The sequence below is a fragment of the Rhinolophus hipposideros genome (assembly GCF_964194185.1).
Source record: "Rhinolophus hipposideros genome assembly, chromosome: 14".
Lineage (NCBI taxonomy): Eukaryota > Metazoa > Chordata > Mammalia > Chiroptera > Rhinolophidae > Rhinolophus > Rhinolophus hipposideros.
The window spans coordinates 18,545,277-18,560,602 of NC_138060.1; the positions used below are offsets into that span (position 1 = coordinate 18,545,277).

General features: G+C 41.7%; 1 protein-coding gene across 2 annotated transcripts in view; it reads right to left on the minus strand.

Moving 5' to 3' along the window:
• Positions 1-15,326, minus strand: part of CACNA2D3 (calcium voltage-gated channel auxiliary subunit alpha2delta 3) — an 853,665-nt gene that overhangs the window by 231,387 nt on the left and 606,952 nt on the right. The window contains exon 14 of one of the 2 annotated variants that reach the window (XM_081073057.1): positions 5,146-5,163. The exons of the other annotated variant lie outside the window; for it this stretch is intronic. Within the exon in view, the coding sequence (XP_080929183.1) occupies positions 5,146-5,163 (18 nt within the window). The remainder of the gene's footprint in view (positions 1-5,145; positions 5,164-15,326) is intronic. 2 annotated transcript variants of the gene reach the window in all.

Sequence of the window (15,326 nt, forward strand, 5' to 3'; positions counted from 1 at the left end):
TCCCTGGTGACCCATCAGCCCCCATAGGGCTTCAGCTGGAGCCCCTGTGTACTGCTCTGCTGGCCAGCCCACCATCAGAAAGCCATACACTTTGAATCTGAGCGTCTTGCACTCATGTATTTACGTTCTCAAACACAGAGTTGGACGGGGCCACGGGAGAGGGGTTGGCCAAGGCTCACATGGGTATGACACATGCAAAAGTTCACCTCCTTCCTCAGCAGCCGAGCAGCTTGTCTGGACCGCCACGGACACACTCATACAGAATTACAGCGGAGAACACAATATTGGGTTCTGTGATCATCATTATGGTTGAGCAATATGCTGTAACTCCGATTTCCACAGAGTCCAACACACTGGCCACTGGAAGAACTCAAGTGACTAGACTCGCTTTAGTTTCTATTTCCCTTGCCTTTTTCACAAAATAGATCTACAAAATTAAGCTGTAGCCCACCATGCCGCTATCCTTTCAGACTCTGAGTAGAGTCAATCTTAACAGCCCCAGCTTGAGAATGCATATGAAAGATGCCTATATAGGTTCCTACAAAACAGGAAATGATAAGGAGGAAAACAGGGTTATCAAAACAAGACATAATAGTTTGCACACAAAGCAAGTAAAGGTTAAAAACAAATGAGTCATAAACCAGAACCAAATGGAAATAGTTATCACCCCGGTTTTGCACTTCATTTACATTGATTTAGCTGGTTATGTAACTGTAATGAAACACTAAAATCACTAGACCTACAGTTCTATGAAAATAGCAGCTTTGCAAGCTTTCAATTTTCTATTTTCAATGACAGTTAATTCAACATTTCAAAGTGTATAAGTTAAATGAGACAAAGAATGATAAATAATGCTCCACAATTGCTGAAATCTGATTACACTGGGATTAAAACAGGCCAAATTCTACTTACACAAGTTTGGAGAGAGAGAGAGAGAGAGAGAGAGAGAGAGAGAGAGAGAGAGAGAGAGAGAGAGAAAATAAAAGGGAAGAAAAACTTTAGATAAATAAATGCTTCCAGTTATTCTTCCATTAATAGATATAATACAAACAAGGAAACAAAGAAAATGCAAATGGTTCAGGATCCCATTTTACACTTAGGGTGGAAATTAGTAAAACAGTTCCATCTTGAAAAAAAAAAACAACAACAACAAAAATCTACTTCCATTTAAAAAGCTAATTTATGCACTCCTGAGTCCTCATACAAGTTAAGCAGCACAGAATATCACAGCAGGCGTAGAACAACAGATCTTGAACCCTGCTGTGTTTGTTCAAGAAGGCAAGTTAAGCTATTCCTAACAGGAAACAAAAACAGGCAGTCAAGCTATTAAACAGGGATCTTTTTGCCACACTGTGCAGCCCTGAATGCATCAATTGCTGTTCCAAACAGGATTAGAGATGTGGTTTTCTTTAACTATGGTTTTGAGAAAAATGTTTATGCCTGCTCAGAATTCTCAGGCTGATATTAACTAATACAATGCAAGCAAGACATAAAGCACTTTTGAAAACTCTAAGAAACTGTCTGACAAACTCCAAAGTTGTGTGAAGGCGGCATAAAACGAAGGCAAGGGGGTACCAGTGTGTGGAAAAGTTAACCCACATACACAGCTAAATTTGGAATTCTCCAGAGTATCCCTGCCTTTTAAGTACTCAAGGCCCCATTCTACAGTAAGTTAATCACACAGTAAACAACTGGTGATTAGTTCCTATGGACCTATGTAAGTGAATAGGCACCTTGAAAAATGGACCACTTTTTTTTTTTTTTTTTTTGCCGGGTATGACTAGCAAATATGCATTTGCAAACGGCTTTGGGTAATTCTGCTATGTTATCATAATAAAATGGGATCTCCCAGATATTTTTGTAGAAATCAAGATGTACCATGTAAGGAAACAAAGGGAAATCTTTCTCACATATGGACCTGTCTTCATTGTTGAATTCAAGGAGAATCAGTCCAATGGAGAAAGTGGTTCAATTCCCACCAAAAAGAACAGATCTGTGATGGCTTGAAGGTATCTGGTCAGTCGCTACATGGTTTTTAACCAAGACTTCAGGACACTGCCTATGTCTTTGGTAAAAATATTTAATGTTGATTAGGTGTATCACCAGTTAGTATTACAATCTGATACCAAGGGTTGAAATTTATAGTCTAGAAATTGTCTTAGCGGTGCTTAAGAATCATCGGAAAAAGCAAAACAAAAAACTTGTTTTTCAAACCATTGTTCTAGAAAATAGTCACAAAGGATTAGGAGATAAGTTTTGTTAAGACCGTCGAAATATTAGAATCATGAAAAGTTTAGCGTATAGACAGCCATCATTAATGAGTGCTACACAGGAGAGGGACATTTTTCGCTGTAGATCAGTGGAGAGATTAAAATAAGCATGTTTACAGAGACATAACTATTTAAAATATTTATAGAGAAAACAGTTGCAGATGATACAAAGAGAGATTCCAACAAAAACACAGCACGGATGCAGACACCATATGGTCCAATGTATGCACTCATGACCTCATGTGAAAAGCAGACTAAAGACGTAACAGCTGGAGACGCATACCTTTTACCCTCCGAACAACAAACTCTTGGGCTTGGAAGGGGCTCATTATAATCATGTCCATGGATGGGTGAAATCTACGGGCAATGTCAAAGACTTTGGGAAGAAATCTCTCAAACAATTGTCCCTGGAAGACTTTGCTTTGTTAGGATGTCAAGCCCAATCTGCATTTCTTCTGACTCTGCGTAAAAGGACCAGTCAGGTAATGCACAGTTTCCAGTGAAATAGGAGGAGCGCCCCACACCTCCTGGGCTCTCTTTTTCATCTCCTGATTATTCACTGGGCTTGAGTCAGAACCACAAACCACTGCAGAAGTCCCAGACCACCACATCACGTATGATTGTTCCCTCGATCTGCTCGAGAGCAACAGGAGCCATGACAAGCAAATGGCCATAGGGACTCTAAATTGTGCGAGTGTCCAGCATGTCAGGCTCTGTGCTAGGCACAAGTAAGAGAAATAACTCTCCTAAGAAAACTGGAAGATTAACCTTTTATTCTCGTTAAAGAAACAAGAATACTAAGGCTTAGAGAGGTTAAGTTAACTTGCTCCTGGTCACAAATGGCTGGAGGCGGGATGAGAGCCCACCACATTCCTCTGCCTACCAAGCGGCAAGACAGCACATCTGAGGAGACTTGCTGCTTGTAAAGACCTCATCCTTCTAGTAAAGGACTCTGCAAGTGCCACTAAGGTAACACTGGGGAGAGGAAGGGAAAGAGTGTGAGGGGCAGGGATGATCATACATCACCAGATGACAGTGGCAGCTCCGAGGGAGGCTGCCTTCCCTCGGCAGTGTGCTTCTGCTCACCTGCTCTCACCTTCCAGCCCACACACCTGAGGTTTATATTAAAACTGCTTCTCCAGAGAGCTCAATTGTCCAGAAAGTACCCCAAAGGAGTTCTGAAACCATTTCCTGCAGGGCTCTTGATAATTTTTAAGGTACGGTAAGTACCTTTTTCTATTTGAATAGAAAGAAGACAACTTGTAGCCATGGTGTGAGGACTAGAAGGCAAAGCAATGTCTTATTATATAGGGGGGCAGAAAAAGGGCCAGTCCACTGTCTTTTGGAGAAGGGGAAAAGCCACTGGAGAATGCTCCTCAATTCTGAATTTTCTATGATCACAATACCATGCTTCACTAGGCAGGGCACGTGATGTGAGTCAATATCTAATGACAGAAGGAAAGCGTGCAGTGGGTTAAGTGCTAGTGAAGAATCACACATTCCAGCAATGTTTGTTCTTACCATATTCTGTGCTGGTTTGTTCTGAACTTTGTTTTAAAATTCCATGCTGATGGCCCCTAAATTCATGAGGAATCTTCTATAACAAAATGCCTTTGAATATGGGTCAGTGGAAATTTGATGAATAAATGCCAGTAAGTTGACGGTTGGTTCGTTTTTAGGCACTGAATTTGTTAAGTCTCTTTACAAAGAAATTTCAAATGTGGGCAATTAAGTAAGCATGACCTATCAAAGATGCTGAGTCTTCCAGATAATCTGGAATTCTGATCATATGTTTACCCTGGAAGCTGTTGCTCTATTCAAATACTTTAACTTTAAACGAAGTGTTCCGTCCTTTTGTGATGGTACTGAAGTGTAATCACACATTTCCACAAGCCAAGTCACACGCTAGCACATCTCTCTTTGTTTAAATATCTCAAATATATTTGAGTAATTGTGTAATGATTTCTAGGCCTCTGGTTGTCCATATGGTCTGAACAGACTGTCTTTTGTAGGGCAACTGTGCTATGTCTCTCAACGAGGAGAAACCAAATGATCTCTGCTCCAAACTGGAGCGTTTGGGAGGTACTGCTTAAATTTCAGAGTGGCTCTCTACGTCAACTCCTGAAACAAAACCAACCCACATCTGACCCCCAGAAATCATTGTCTTCTGGAAATCTTGCTTGTGTTTGTGAAATATACAAGAACAATGCAGCAGGCATCACGTGACAAGTTTTCTGCCATAACTGTCCTTAGGATACAATGACATGCCATGGAGACGAAATAGCAAAGCCAGCACTGCAACCACATGGAATCTTTCTGGACAGAGAACATTCTAGATGGTGAACCAGATCATCTCAGACAGACATGAGGACCAGTGAAAGGGTCTGGCCATTGGTAAGAACTCTGCTCTGATGCACTCTGGGTGGTATGAGCGATGAGGCAAAAGAAGGAGCTGCTGATTTTGCAAATAATGAAACCCAAGGGCACTTTTCAGAGATTTGGCTACACTTGGTTGATGGACCTTACTAATTATTCACATTATCTGTCTTCCTAGGAAAGTATCCCAGGGGAAGACCTGGAATGCTACGTCTGAAGGAATGTGCCAACCTTACTCTTGACCTATTGTTTGGGAATTCTCAGCAAAATGGTTGGGCATAGATTCACCCCCAAACCACTGGCCACTATAGGATTCTTTGGTGGGATTAGCTTGGCAGGAGACAGTAGACAACTGCCTCTGTTGGCCTTTCTGTTCCTGTCCAACTTCTGAAGTTGTAAGAGGAAAACCATTTCACTGGTCATGAGCAGTGCTTAGTGCACAAGACCATGAAGACATGCACGACTGGGGATGACTGGAATGTGATGGAGAAGAGTTTACCTTTTGTGCCTGAGGGAGCTGAAAAGTAAGGGGAAAACAAAACAAAAGAAAAAAGAAAGAAAAACGCCGTCATTACATAAGAAGGTAAGATTAACTGTAAAACTTCATTCAGCTGCCATTGGAAAATGGAAATACCAATAATGAGAGAAAAAGAGGAAAATAAAACCAAAGCCAGGTCATTTCCCAAAATAAAGCTCCAGTGTTGATGATTTCACCTGCTATTTGAATCTGTAGTACGAACAGCTAATCTGTGAGCACGTGTTTTGGGAATCACCATGCCCAGGCAGTTTGATAACCTCCTAAAAGCTGGACCTGAGGTTCTTCTGTCCAGCGGCCCAAAGCACACACTTCCCAGAGCTGATGCCTTCTTCCTGTATGCCAACAGTTCCCACTGGAGGATGACTGGAGACATTTGGAGTTGTCAAAACTGGGGGGATAGGAAGGAAGAAGTGCTATTGGCCTCTAGCGGTTAGAGACCAGAGATGCCGCTTAATTGCTTACAATACACAGGACAGCCCCCACCACAAAGACCTCTCTGGCCCAAATGTCGATTACACCAAAGTTGAGAAACCCTGCTGTACATAAAGGTAAGACCATTAGAAGTAGCTTATGCTCTTCAAGTCAATTTTTCGTGCTTTGTAGCACATGAACTGTTTCCTTTATTGGTGGTTAAAGAAGCATGCTCAAGAATTTGTGCATTTGAAGTAAGCTAATATTCTAAGAACAACAAAAAGGCAGTCAGTCACTCCATAAAATAAGACATAATTGCTTTCCCAATGGCACAGGCAAGGAACGGAAGTCATAGATATGTGGAAAAGATGAACATTTATGAGACACATTTGTCTATTTTTCTACATGGAGACAATTAGGCGGTGGTTTAATGCCACAGTATTAACTGCTATTATAGATAGCATGCAGTGTTTTCATAAACATCTTTCTAATCTGGAGTGGAATTACTATTATCCACATATTAAATATCAAATCTAGGAATTACATCATTTTCAAGACATACTTCTTGTCATACAGATGAACATTTATTGAGTGTGAACTTGTCATCAGGCACTGTGCTACGCCCTTTATTTATATTATGAAACAAAATCATAGCAACCCAGTACTAGGTACCCTTATTACCCCCATTTTACAGATGAAAACTAAAATGGAAATTTGAGGTGAAGTAATTGTACAATGTCCCATAGATACATTGGAAAGCTGGGTTGCCTGACTTCAGAATATACAAATTCAGTTCAACCCCCACACTCTGAAAAGCCACAAACACTTGGAAATTGTGACTGCAGACTTCCTGTTTCTCTCCAGTTTATAACATCAGAAATACTAAAAGATGCAGGACAACTGAACCAGACATTCAAGGTCCCCATTCGAATCTTCTGCCTTTGCCATTCTTTTTTTCACCCTGGGTGGTATGCTCTCTCTATATATACCCTAAGACCAAGCCTTTCTTGAACCTATTCTAAGCCTCTGCCCGTGTGGATGGAGGCCAGCAAAGGGCATAAGGGATTAATCCACACCAACAAAATGTCTTGGATCTCAGAGACTTCTCCAGAATGGTCTAAAGAATTTTCATGAAGGGCAGACACCAACCTCTCCAACACTCGCTTTTCAAGCAATTTTATCCTGAAAGGTCTACCCATTTAAGAAGACAGTAATACAAGCATGTTTTTCTGATTCTTTCCTCCTGGTTATGGCTGCCACTATTCAAAAAGGAAGTTCACAAGTTCCTCCAGGGCTTCTCAAGAGTTCAGAAAAAATGCATCAAGAGGTGAGAAATTGAGCCTAAAATGAGGAATCACTTAAAGAAAAGTCTCTTAAATATTAAACGTCTTTTCACACAATGGAAAAGAAACCTTGGGGATGTGAACATTAAGGGATAATGATAAATGTATGTTTCCTTAGGAAAGCATTTGTGTTGATTCACAGCTTATGTCATATGAAATGCACGGGGGGGTGAGAATTATAAATGTTTGATGAACCATAAAATAAATACCAAAGTTAAGTCCTGCACACACTGCCGGACTTGACAGGTTTCTTAGAAAGAAGAGCTGTCCTTTCTCTCCCTTTCTCTCTCTCCCCCTTTCTCTCTCTCTCTCTCTCTCTCTCTCTCTCTCTCTCTCTCTCTCTCTCTCTCTCTGTCTCTCAGTTTTATCTTAGCTGAGCAGAAAACACTACTTTTTAAGTCACCCATTTAAGCACATGAGGAGAAATCCTGGGAAGGAAAATGAGAGACTAGGCTTTGTGGTGATGTCTTCAGTTTAAGACTGCCCTCAAACTCTCCGCAAAACATATATTTTCCTCAAGAAATAACTCACGAGAACAAAGACCAACTTTCCTATCGGACCTTTAAAATACCATAAATTACAGCTTGCAATGCTCTAAACAGGTCGGACCTCTGAGAAGCAGCCTCAGAATAGAATATAACAAATTTAGGTGCTACTGCTTGGGGGTTGGCTCTCTGGAGGACACACCACCCACCCGACATTCACACACAGTGCGCACAGCCCTGAGCGGGGAGCCAGACCAGCCGGACATTGGTCTACCCTGGTCTCTGGCTGCAGTCTTGAGGCCTATGCCTTCCAGCCTTTGGCCAGGGTGCTTGTCTGTAAAAAGGGATGGCGGAGGGAGGACTGGAGAATGGGCCAGATCTTGGGCGGCCAATAGGTTTTGCCTTGAGAGCCAAGTCTGACTGATTAGTAATGGCTGTCTGGAGGGCCATGTTGAGAAGGGTTCTGCAGTTATGTCTGAGTTGTGTTGGAAAGAATGTAATAGCCAATTAGCAATGTCTGTTGTGGGCCAAAAAAATAAGGAATAGCAAAACATATTCCTGGCCATGATGATCTCTAAAGGTCTTACTGTATTTTTTCTTTGCAGTTCTGAGCACATATATGATTTTTCTATGATTTATTAGTTGAGTGTCGCTCCTCTACTAGGTCGCAATCTCCATTAGGGCATGAGGGTATCTGCTCTGGATGTAAGTCTCTATGAAGTTCTCCAAGCTGTGCCTGTGATTGGTGCTCACCTTGTTAAAGCAGGTATCTTATTAGTAGGGTATACGTAGGGTGAATGCCAGGGAAAGATAATGGGGTACCTGCCTTGAATCCAGTTCCTTGCACCCACACACATACCAAGTTGATAACCAAAGCTGATGGCTTTCAAGAGAAAAATAAATATCTCTGCCAGAAGGATAGATACGAAACCCTTGGATTCTCATGTGCCTGGCACAGGTTTCTGTATATGTGCAGACTGTCTCCCTGACCCATGGATGTGCATAAAACCAGCCTGGGGACTTCCCATCATCACATGGCCAGAGGTGAGGCAACTTCTCTTCTGCAAAGGCCTTTTCTTCTTCAAAGCCACTTTGTCATGCATTGTCAACCAGGCTCTGGGTCTGTTTTCTCACTCACTACATCAAGGTCTCCACAGCCAGCTTCAGGATCTTTGTAGGACAAATATCCCCAGATTGGATGATTCTATACCCAACAGTACACATCTTCTTGTCACTTTTTAAAAGGAGGGGCAAAGGAAGAAAGAAGTTATGGTATGCAGTGTGCATGCCCATTCCTAGAGAAAAGCTAGTTGCAGGATGCATTCATGTGATACTTCATATTCGAACATAGAAAGATGGAGAATTTGTCATTCAAGATAGAGTGGAGGAGAGGAAAGGAATAAAGATGAAGGTGGCAGTAATAATAGGAACAGCTCCCCTTTAGTGAACATTCTCAATGGACCAGGTTTGGCTAAATGGTTCACCATCTTGAGCAATGCTGGTTCTCACAGAGGAACCCTGGGATAGATACAGTATCCTTCTCAGTTTATAGATGAGGAAATAGATAATGCACTTGACCCTTGAACAACATAGGTTTGAACTGCATGGGTCCACTTATATGTGGATATGTTTTTAATAACTACTGTAAATGTATTTTTTCTTCCTATGATTTTTACTAACATTTTCTTTTCTCTAGCATTCTTTATTGTAAGAATACAAGATATAATACATATAACATACAAAATATGCGTTACTTGATAGTTTCTGCTATTGGTAAAGCTTTTGGTCAATAGTAGGCGAAAAAGTTATATGGGGAGTTTTGACCGTGTGGGGGACAGGGGAGGTTGGTGCCCCAGCCCCCTACACTGTTCAAGGGTCAACTGTATTTAGAATAGCTAAGAACAGGAGGGTGGTAGTTGAGGGTAAAGGGGATCAAATATATGATGATGGAAAGAGAACTGACTCTGGGTGGTGAACACACAGTGGGATTTCTATAGATGATGTATTACAGAATTGACACCTGAAATCTATGTAACTTTATTAACAATTGTCACCCCGATAAACTTTAATTAAAAAAAAATAGCTAAGTACAAGTTCATCTAGCCAAGAAATGCTTGAGCTGAGGGTCAAAGTCAAGTCTCTCTGCAGCCCCACCTTTGCTGTAAACGTCAGGTTCAAGGGGCTGCTTCTCATGAAGATGAAGGGTGATGATGCCCGCCTATTCTCCTGCAGGACTTGGGGCCTGTCGGACCTTTCCATCTGGGCTTCTCCCATATGAGAAAGCGGCAATGAGAAACCCTGGTACTATCCTTTATGGGAGAGTCTGGATAGAAGACAGAGAATGCAGCCTACCATGCTTCTCAGCATGTGATGCGATGTATGGTGTAGCCTAAATGTTTACCATGCCCTCTCCTGTCACAGACATTGACATCTGTTCTTTCTTCCTCCTGGAACCCTCATTCTACATCTCCTCCCCTGCTGAGCTAACACCTCTGCTTCTTTGATCAGTTGTCACTGTCTCAGAGAAGGCTTGTCTGACTCCCGTGTCACATGCCCTCCTCACATGCCCTCATAACACCACATACCTCCATTTCGTAGCATAGCTACTGCCAGTTGCAGTAGCTGTTAGTTTGCCCTTTTCTATTGGTAACAGAAACCCAACTTTTAGAGTTTAGGGTTTAGCTAAGCCAGTCTCAGCTAATGGACCTTACTGGAACTTGGTATGGCTAAGAGATTCAGTTGTGGCCTATCCATGGATGTGGCTTTTCAAGATAGTGTCCTTAAAAGGACTCCCTTCATCCTGCTGCCAGGGATGTTGATATGATGGCTGGTGCTCTCGTAGTTATTCTGGACGATGAAGTTTTTTTGAGCATGGAAAGCACACACTAGGACGTTGAGGTCAGTAGCAATGACAGGCAATTACAACAGCCAGTGCGTGCTATCCCCCATTCCAAGGCTTTCACCTATATTAGTTTATTGAAACCTCACAAACACCTTACTAGGCAAGTTCTAGTACTACCCCAGTTTTGCAGATGATAAAACTACAGGGTCACACAGCCAGAGAACAGCAAAGACAGGATTTGAGAAGGGAGGCTAGTGAAGGCTATTAAATAATTTAGAGGAGAGATGGTGTAGAAATGGATCAAGGTGCTGGTGGTGAAGGTGGCAGGAGGTGTCACCTAGATCTATTGGAGAGCAGAGATGACAGACTGGATGATAATATGAGAAGAGAGACATCAACGGTGTGTCCAAGGTTTTTGGCCCAGGTAAATGCAAAAATGGAACAGCCATTTTCTGAGAAGAGGAAGACTATGGGAGAAGCATATCTGAGGGAAAATATCAGGAGTTCAGTTTTGTCTAAAACTGACGATTTTAGGACGTCCACTGGCCTTGCAGGCAGAGGTGTAGGGTAGGCGGTATGGTCACTGTCTGTATGGAGACAAGGTCACCTAAGGGAGTGGAGTGAGTGCAGGTAGAAGAGAGTTCACATCTGGGGACTGAATCATGGGGTGGAGGGGTGGGGTTCCACCAGTTCGAGACTACTTGCTGAGGTGAGCTGGGAGAGGGGCTGTAAGGCACCGCAGATGAACAGAAAGACATGCAGGCGAGTTCTGAGTCCCCGAGGCTAAATAAAGGTGTCTCAAAATGAGACAGTACGTCCAGCAAGGGAAAGGAGTGTTTTTGTTTTAACTTCCCTCATTTGCTTCGTTTCAATGTCACAGTTCCACGGAGAGTCACGGAGACAACTGAGTGGACATCCATTGCTCTTGCTCAACAAAGTTCCAGAGATGGTGTAGAACTTTTGGACTTTTTCAAAAATAAACCTCCAATTAAAGATGTATTGATCAAAACAACACATTTCACTATAAAATATATAAAGACCAAATGGGAAACAAAGTGTTTTCCTGCCAACTATGTAAAACCAAAAACGCCTGGCCTACATATGTTTATTCCATTTGTAAAACTGGCCCTTTGCCTCAGGCCTTATGAATGAGCGATAGATCCCTGTTCGCTGCAAAGGTTCCTTGTGTTTATTTTTTTCTTGTTCATGTTTGCATTTATAATCTTCCATTCTTCCTCATTAAGCAAAGGGGGATAAAGAGCCCACTCGTATATATATCCGAGGAAGTTCTGTTAATTGGCTTAAACTCCAAAACCTATGCCCAGGAGGGGAAGATCTCTGGTGAGCTAAGATTCTGTCCCACATCCATCCACTTCTGCCACCCCCTCGGGCGAGCCACCATTGTTACTCATCTGTCTCCTCACTTATATTCCAGCCCCAACCCTTTCTCTACACTGCATCCAGAATGATCTAACAGTGTAAGCCTGGTACTTTGCCAGCCCTGTTGTCCAAACCTTGCTTGCTAACCTCAAAGCCTTTGTGGGGCTTTCTGTGATTGGCTGATGCTCTGCCCTCCTGCCCATGTCAATTCCCTGACATCCTCCCACAGCCCCCACCCCTCACTGATCCCAATCCATCTGTCCGATTTCAGCTCTGATGGCACTTCCTCCGACAGGAGCCCTTATCTTAACTCAAGTGTCTTTCTATGATATCATCTTGTTTATTCCTGTTTCAGGATTTATTACATTCTGCAATCTTCTTGTTTATTTTTTTATTACCTCTCCAGCTAAGAACTTAAGATACATCCAGGGGCCACATCTATCTTATTCATTGTTTATCGCTAGGGACTACACATGTACTATAAGAATTTAGTACATATTTGTTGAAGGGGTAGGGGAAAAAGAAAGGAAGGGAAGGGAAGAAGGAAGGAAAAAGGAAGGAAGGAGGAAGAAGGAGGGAGAGAAAAAGAAAAGTTAAAAATAGAAGAAAAAAGGAAGAAAGGAAAAAGGAAGGAGGGAGGAAGAAAAAGGGAAGAAGGAAAGGGAGCAGAAATGAAGGAAGAAGGGAGGGCCTTCCTTCCTCCCTTCCTCCTTCCTTCAGTTCAGTAGATCAGGTATCCAATCCTACCCCTACCACTTACCAGTTGTGAACACTTGGGCAGCAATTTATCATGTTTGAATTTCTCGTCTCTACAGGGGTAGCAATAACACCATTTCATCAGATTAAGGTGAGGATCTAATGAGATAAACACATGGTGAGAACCTACTAAAGCCTCTGGCAAGTAATGATTGCTGTTTATATCTCCTGACCTTGAAACCTCTAGTTTTCAGAGTTGGTCCCAAGCTCATGATGTGTGAGAGTTTAACTAATAACCAACTACCTCATGGTCCACAGAGAAGCCCATGGGCCTGGGCTCACAAGCCCCCACAGTGGGCCATCACTCCTTCACAGTGGCTTACGTAAAGAAGTGGTAAGGACTGAATAAGGAGCTTTAGATAGTGTGTAACTCTGATAGTGGACGTGTGTCGCTTTGTTCTCATCGTGATGCCTTTCTTTCATAGCAGTCTCCATGCTCTGGGTAAGGAAGCCTCTGCTCCAAGCCCCACAATGTGGACAGTGCCCAGACCTAAGCCAATCAACTCATCACCCTTTCCTGGCCATGGTAATTAGCTCAGAGTAGGCATGTGATCTAACCTAATCTAATAAGGACTTCTATAGAGTAATCAAAAATTACATCCCTCTCACCCTTTCTCTCCTCTTCCAACTAGAGCCTGCACTGCTGGGGACAGATTATCAAATGGGGCCTGAGAGTGAAGCCAACATCATGGAAGGCAGGGCAGTCAGATGGAAAAAACTCAGCACCAATGATATTTGATTTCCATGTGCATACATGGGACTTAGCTTCTAGTGGCTTCCAGCTTAGTATGAGCCATGGAGACATCCTGAAAACACTGAGTTTTTCCCGTTATTTCCATAGATACCTGCAGCTGGCCATCTCTAGTACATGCCATGGCTGCTCACAATTCAATTTTACTCGTACAAATCAAGGGATTCATCAAAATATTTCCATACTGTTTGCTCAGCTTCAAAATTACTCAGGAGTAATTTCCTCTAAAGATTTCCAATGCAATGTGTGAAATTTCCTTACAACCACACAGGGCATCATATTTCTCAAAAGTCTGGAAGCCATTTTGGTCTTTATGATAATATTAGGTAAGTCATGAGACAAAAGGGTATCTCTTTGTGCCATTCTCTTTGTCCTTAGAATCTCCTTCTCCGCTGGCCTTCGCATGAGGGTCAGTTTACTTTCTTTACTCCATACTCCTTCTCTTTCTTCTTAAATGTTGGAACTCTGCTGCTTATTCTATAACCCCTAATTGAGGCGACTGGCCCAACTCTCATGGCTTCAATCAATTCTTTGTTATGGTAGTGTTGATGAAGGAGGAAAGAATGGAAGTTGTCTAGAGATAGAAAACCTTGTGGAGTGGAAAGAAAGAACAAAAACAAGGTCAATTAAAAAATACATATATAATTGACTTTTCTACTTCAAAATTATTCAAATCCCCATTCAAATTTTTGCTTCATATCCTATAAATCCTTCAAACCTTTTTAGAAAGGCACATGGAGAGAACGGTGTCTATGCATTCCATATTGTCTTGCTATTATCAGCTTGGGTGTTATCTTACCTGACCATATGCAATTTATTACTGATTTCCCAACATCTAGTTTGGAGTACAGATGGAACTTTATTTTTTCCAACAGTATGTTTAAAAGCAAGAAAAATATGGACAGAAACACTCTTCTTTGCAACATATACTTTTTAAAGTGTTTCTCAAAAAGAAATCTCACAAGCAATACATTTTCCTTGTAGAAAATTAGATATCAGACATAGGCAAAAGGAGACATTTAAAGCCACCTATGATGCTAATATCCGTTGTTGATCTCAGTCAACAGGATGTTAAATAATGGCACAATATTCAATTATTTGAAGGTGTAATAAATTACTTATTGAATTCCTCATTATTATCTGAGTTATATTCACCTTGTCATTAACACAAATGACAGTGTAATAAACATCCTTATAGTGTAAACATCCCTGTAATAATAAACATCGTTGTAGTGAAATTGTTTATACACATTCTCAACTTCTCAAGAAGCTGAATTAGTTAAAGAGCATTATATATTTCAATCCAAATGTTCTCAAGAAAAGTTGTCCTAATTTACCCTCTGACCGGGATTCTCTCTTTCTAATGTTCATTTCACCACCCCTAAGCCAACACTATGTATTATCAACTCAAAAAACTTCCCAGTGATTTTTAAAAATAGATTATATGGATGGGTCTTTTCTGCGGTCCAAATAAGTTAAAGACAAAGAGAATATTCAAATTCAAAATTCCTGAATGGCCAAAGGTCAGATTTTTTAAACTTCACTTCGGATGAAAAAAATCTGATGTTTTTGTTGTAGCAGTAGAGCCATGCCTAGATGAAAGGCAAGCCTGCATAAATTCTTCACTTGATGGCAGACATTTTTTGGGACGCTGGACATGTGGATTATTAATGGGCAGACCAGAACAATTCTCACATTACATATAGCTAAGGACTATCGGCTGGGGGAAAACCCCAGACATTTTGCTCATTATAATGTTCTGAAAATTCTCACAATGAGAAGTCATTTCTCATCAGGCTTGAACTCTGCATTGTATTGTAAAAATAAGTTTCCAATTAAAATTGTCATTCTTCAGCCTTATTTTGGGTGGTAATCTTGCTGATAAATTGTCTGGCCTTCTGGCAGTGTTGGGGAGCCTGTGGTCCCTGCCAGTTCCCTATGAGAACACAGGTTGGTAGAAGCCGAGGAAATTTGGCGAAGGCCAGAGAAAACCACCACCATGATGCATTCGTATTTCCTGCTTGGGAACCACATTGGGCCACGTGGCAATCCAGGGATCAGTTTAGATTAAGGAAAGTCTGATAGGGAAGGAAGTTCTTTTCTGCAGGATTCATTTTGGAAATATCTGAGCGGGATGCAAATCCCCTCAGACCTTGTCCTGAACTCCCACCCGA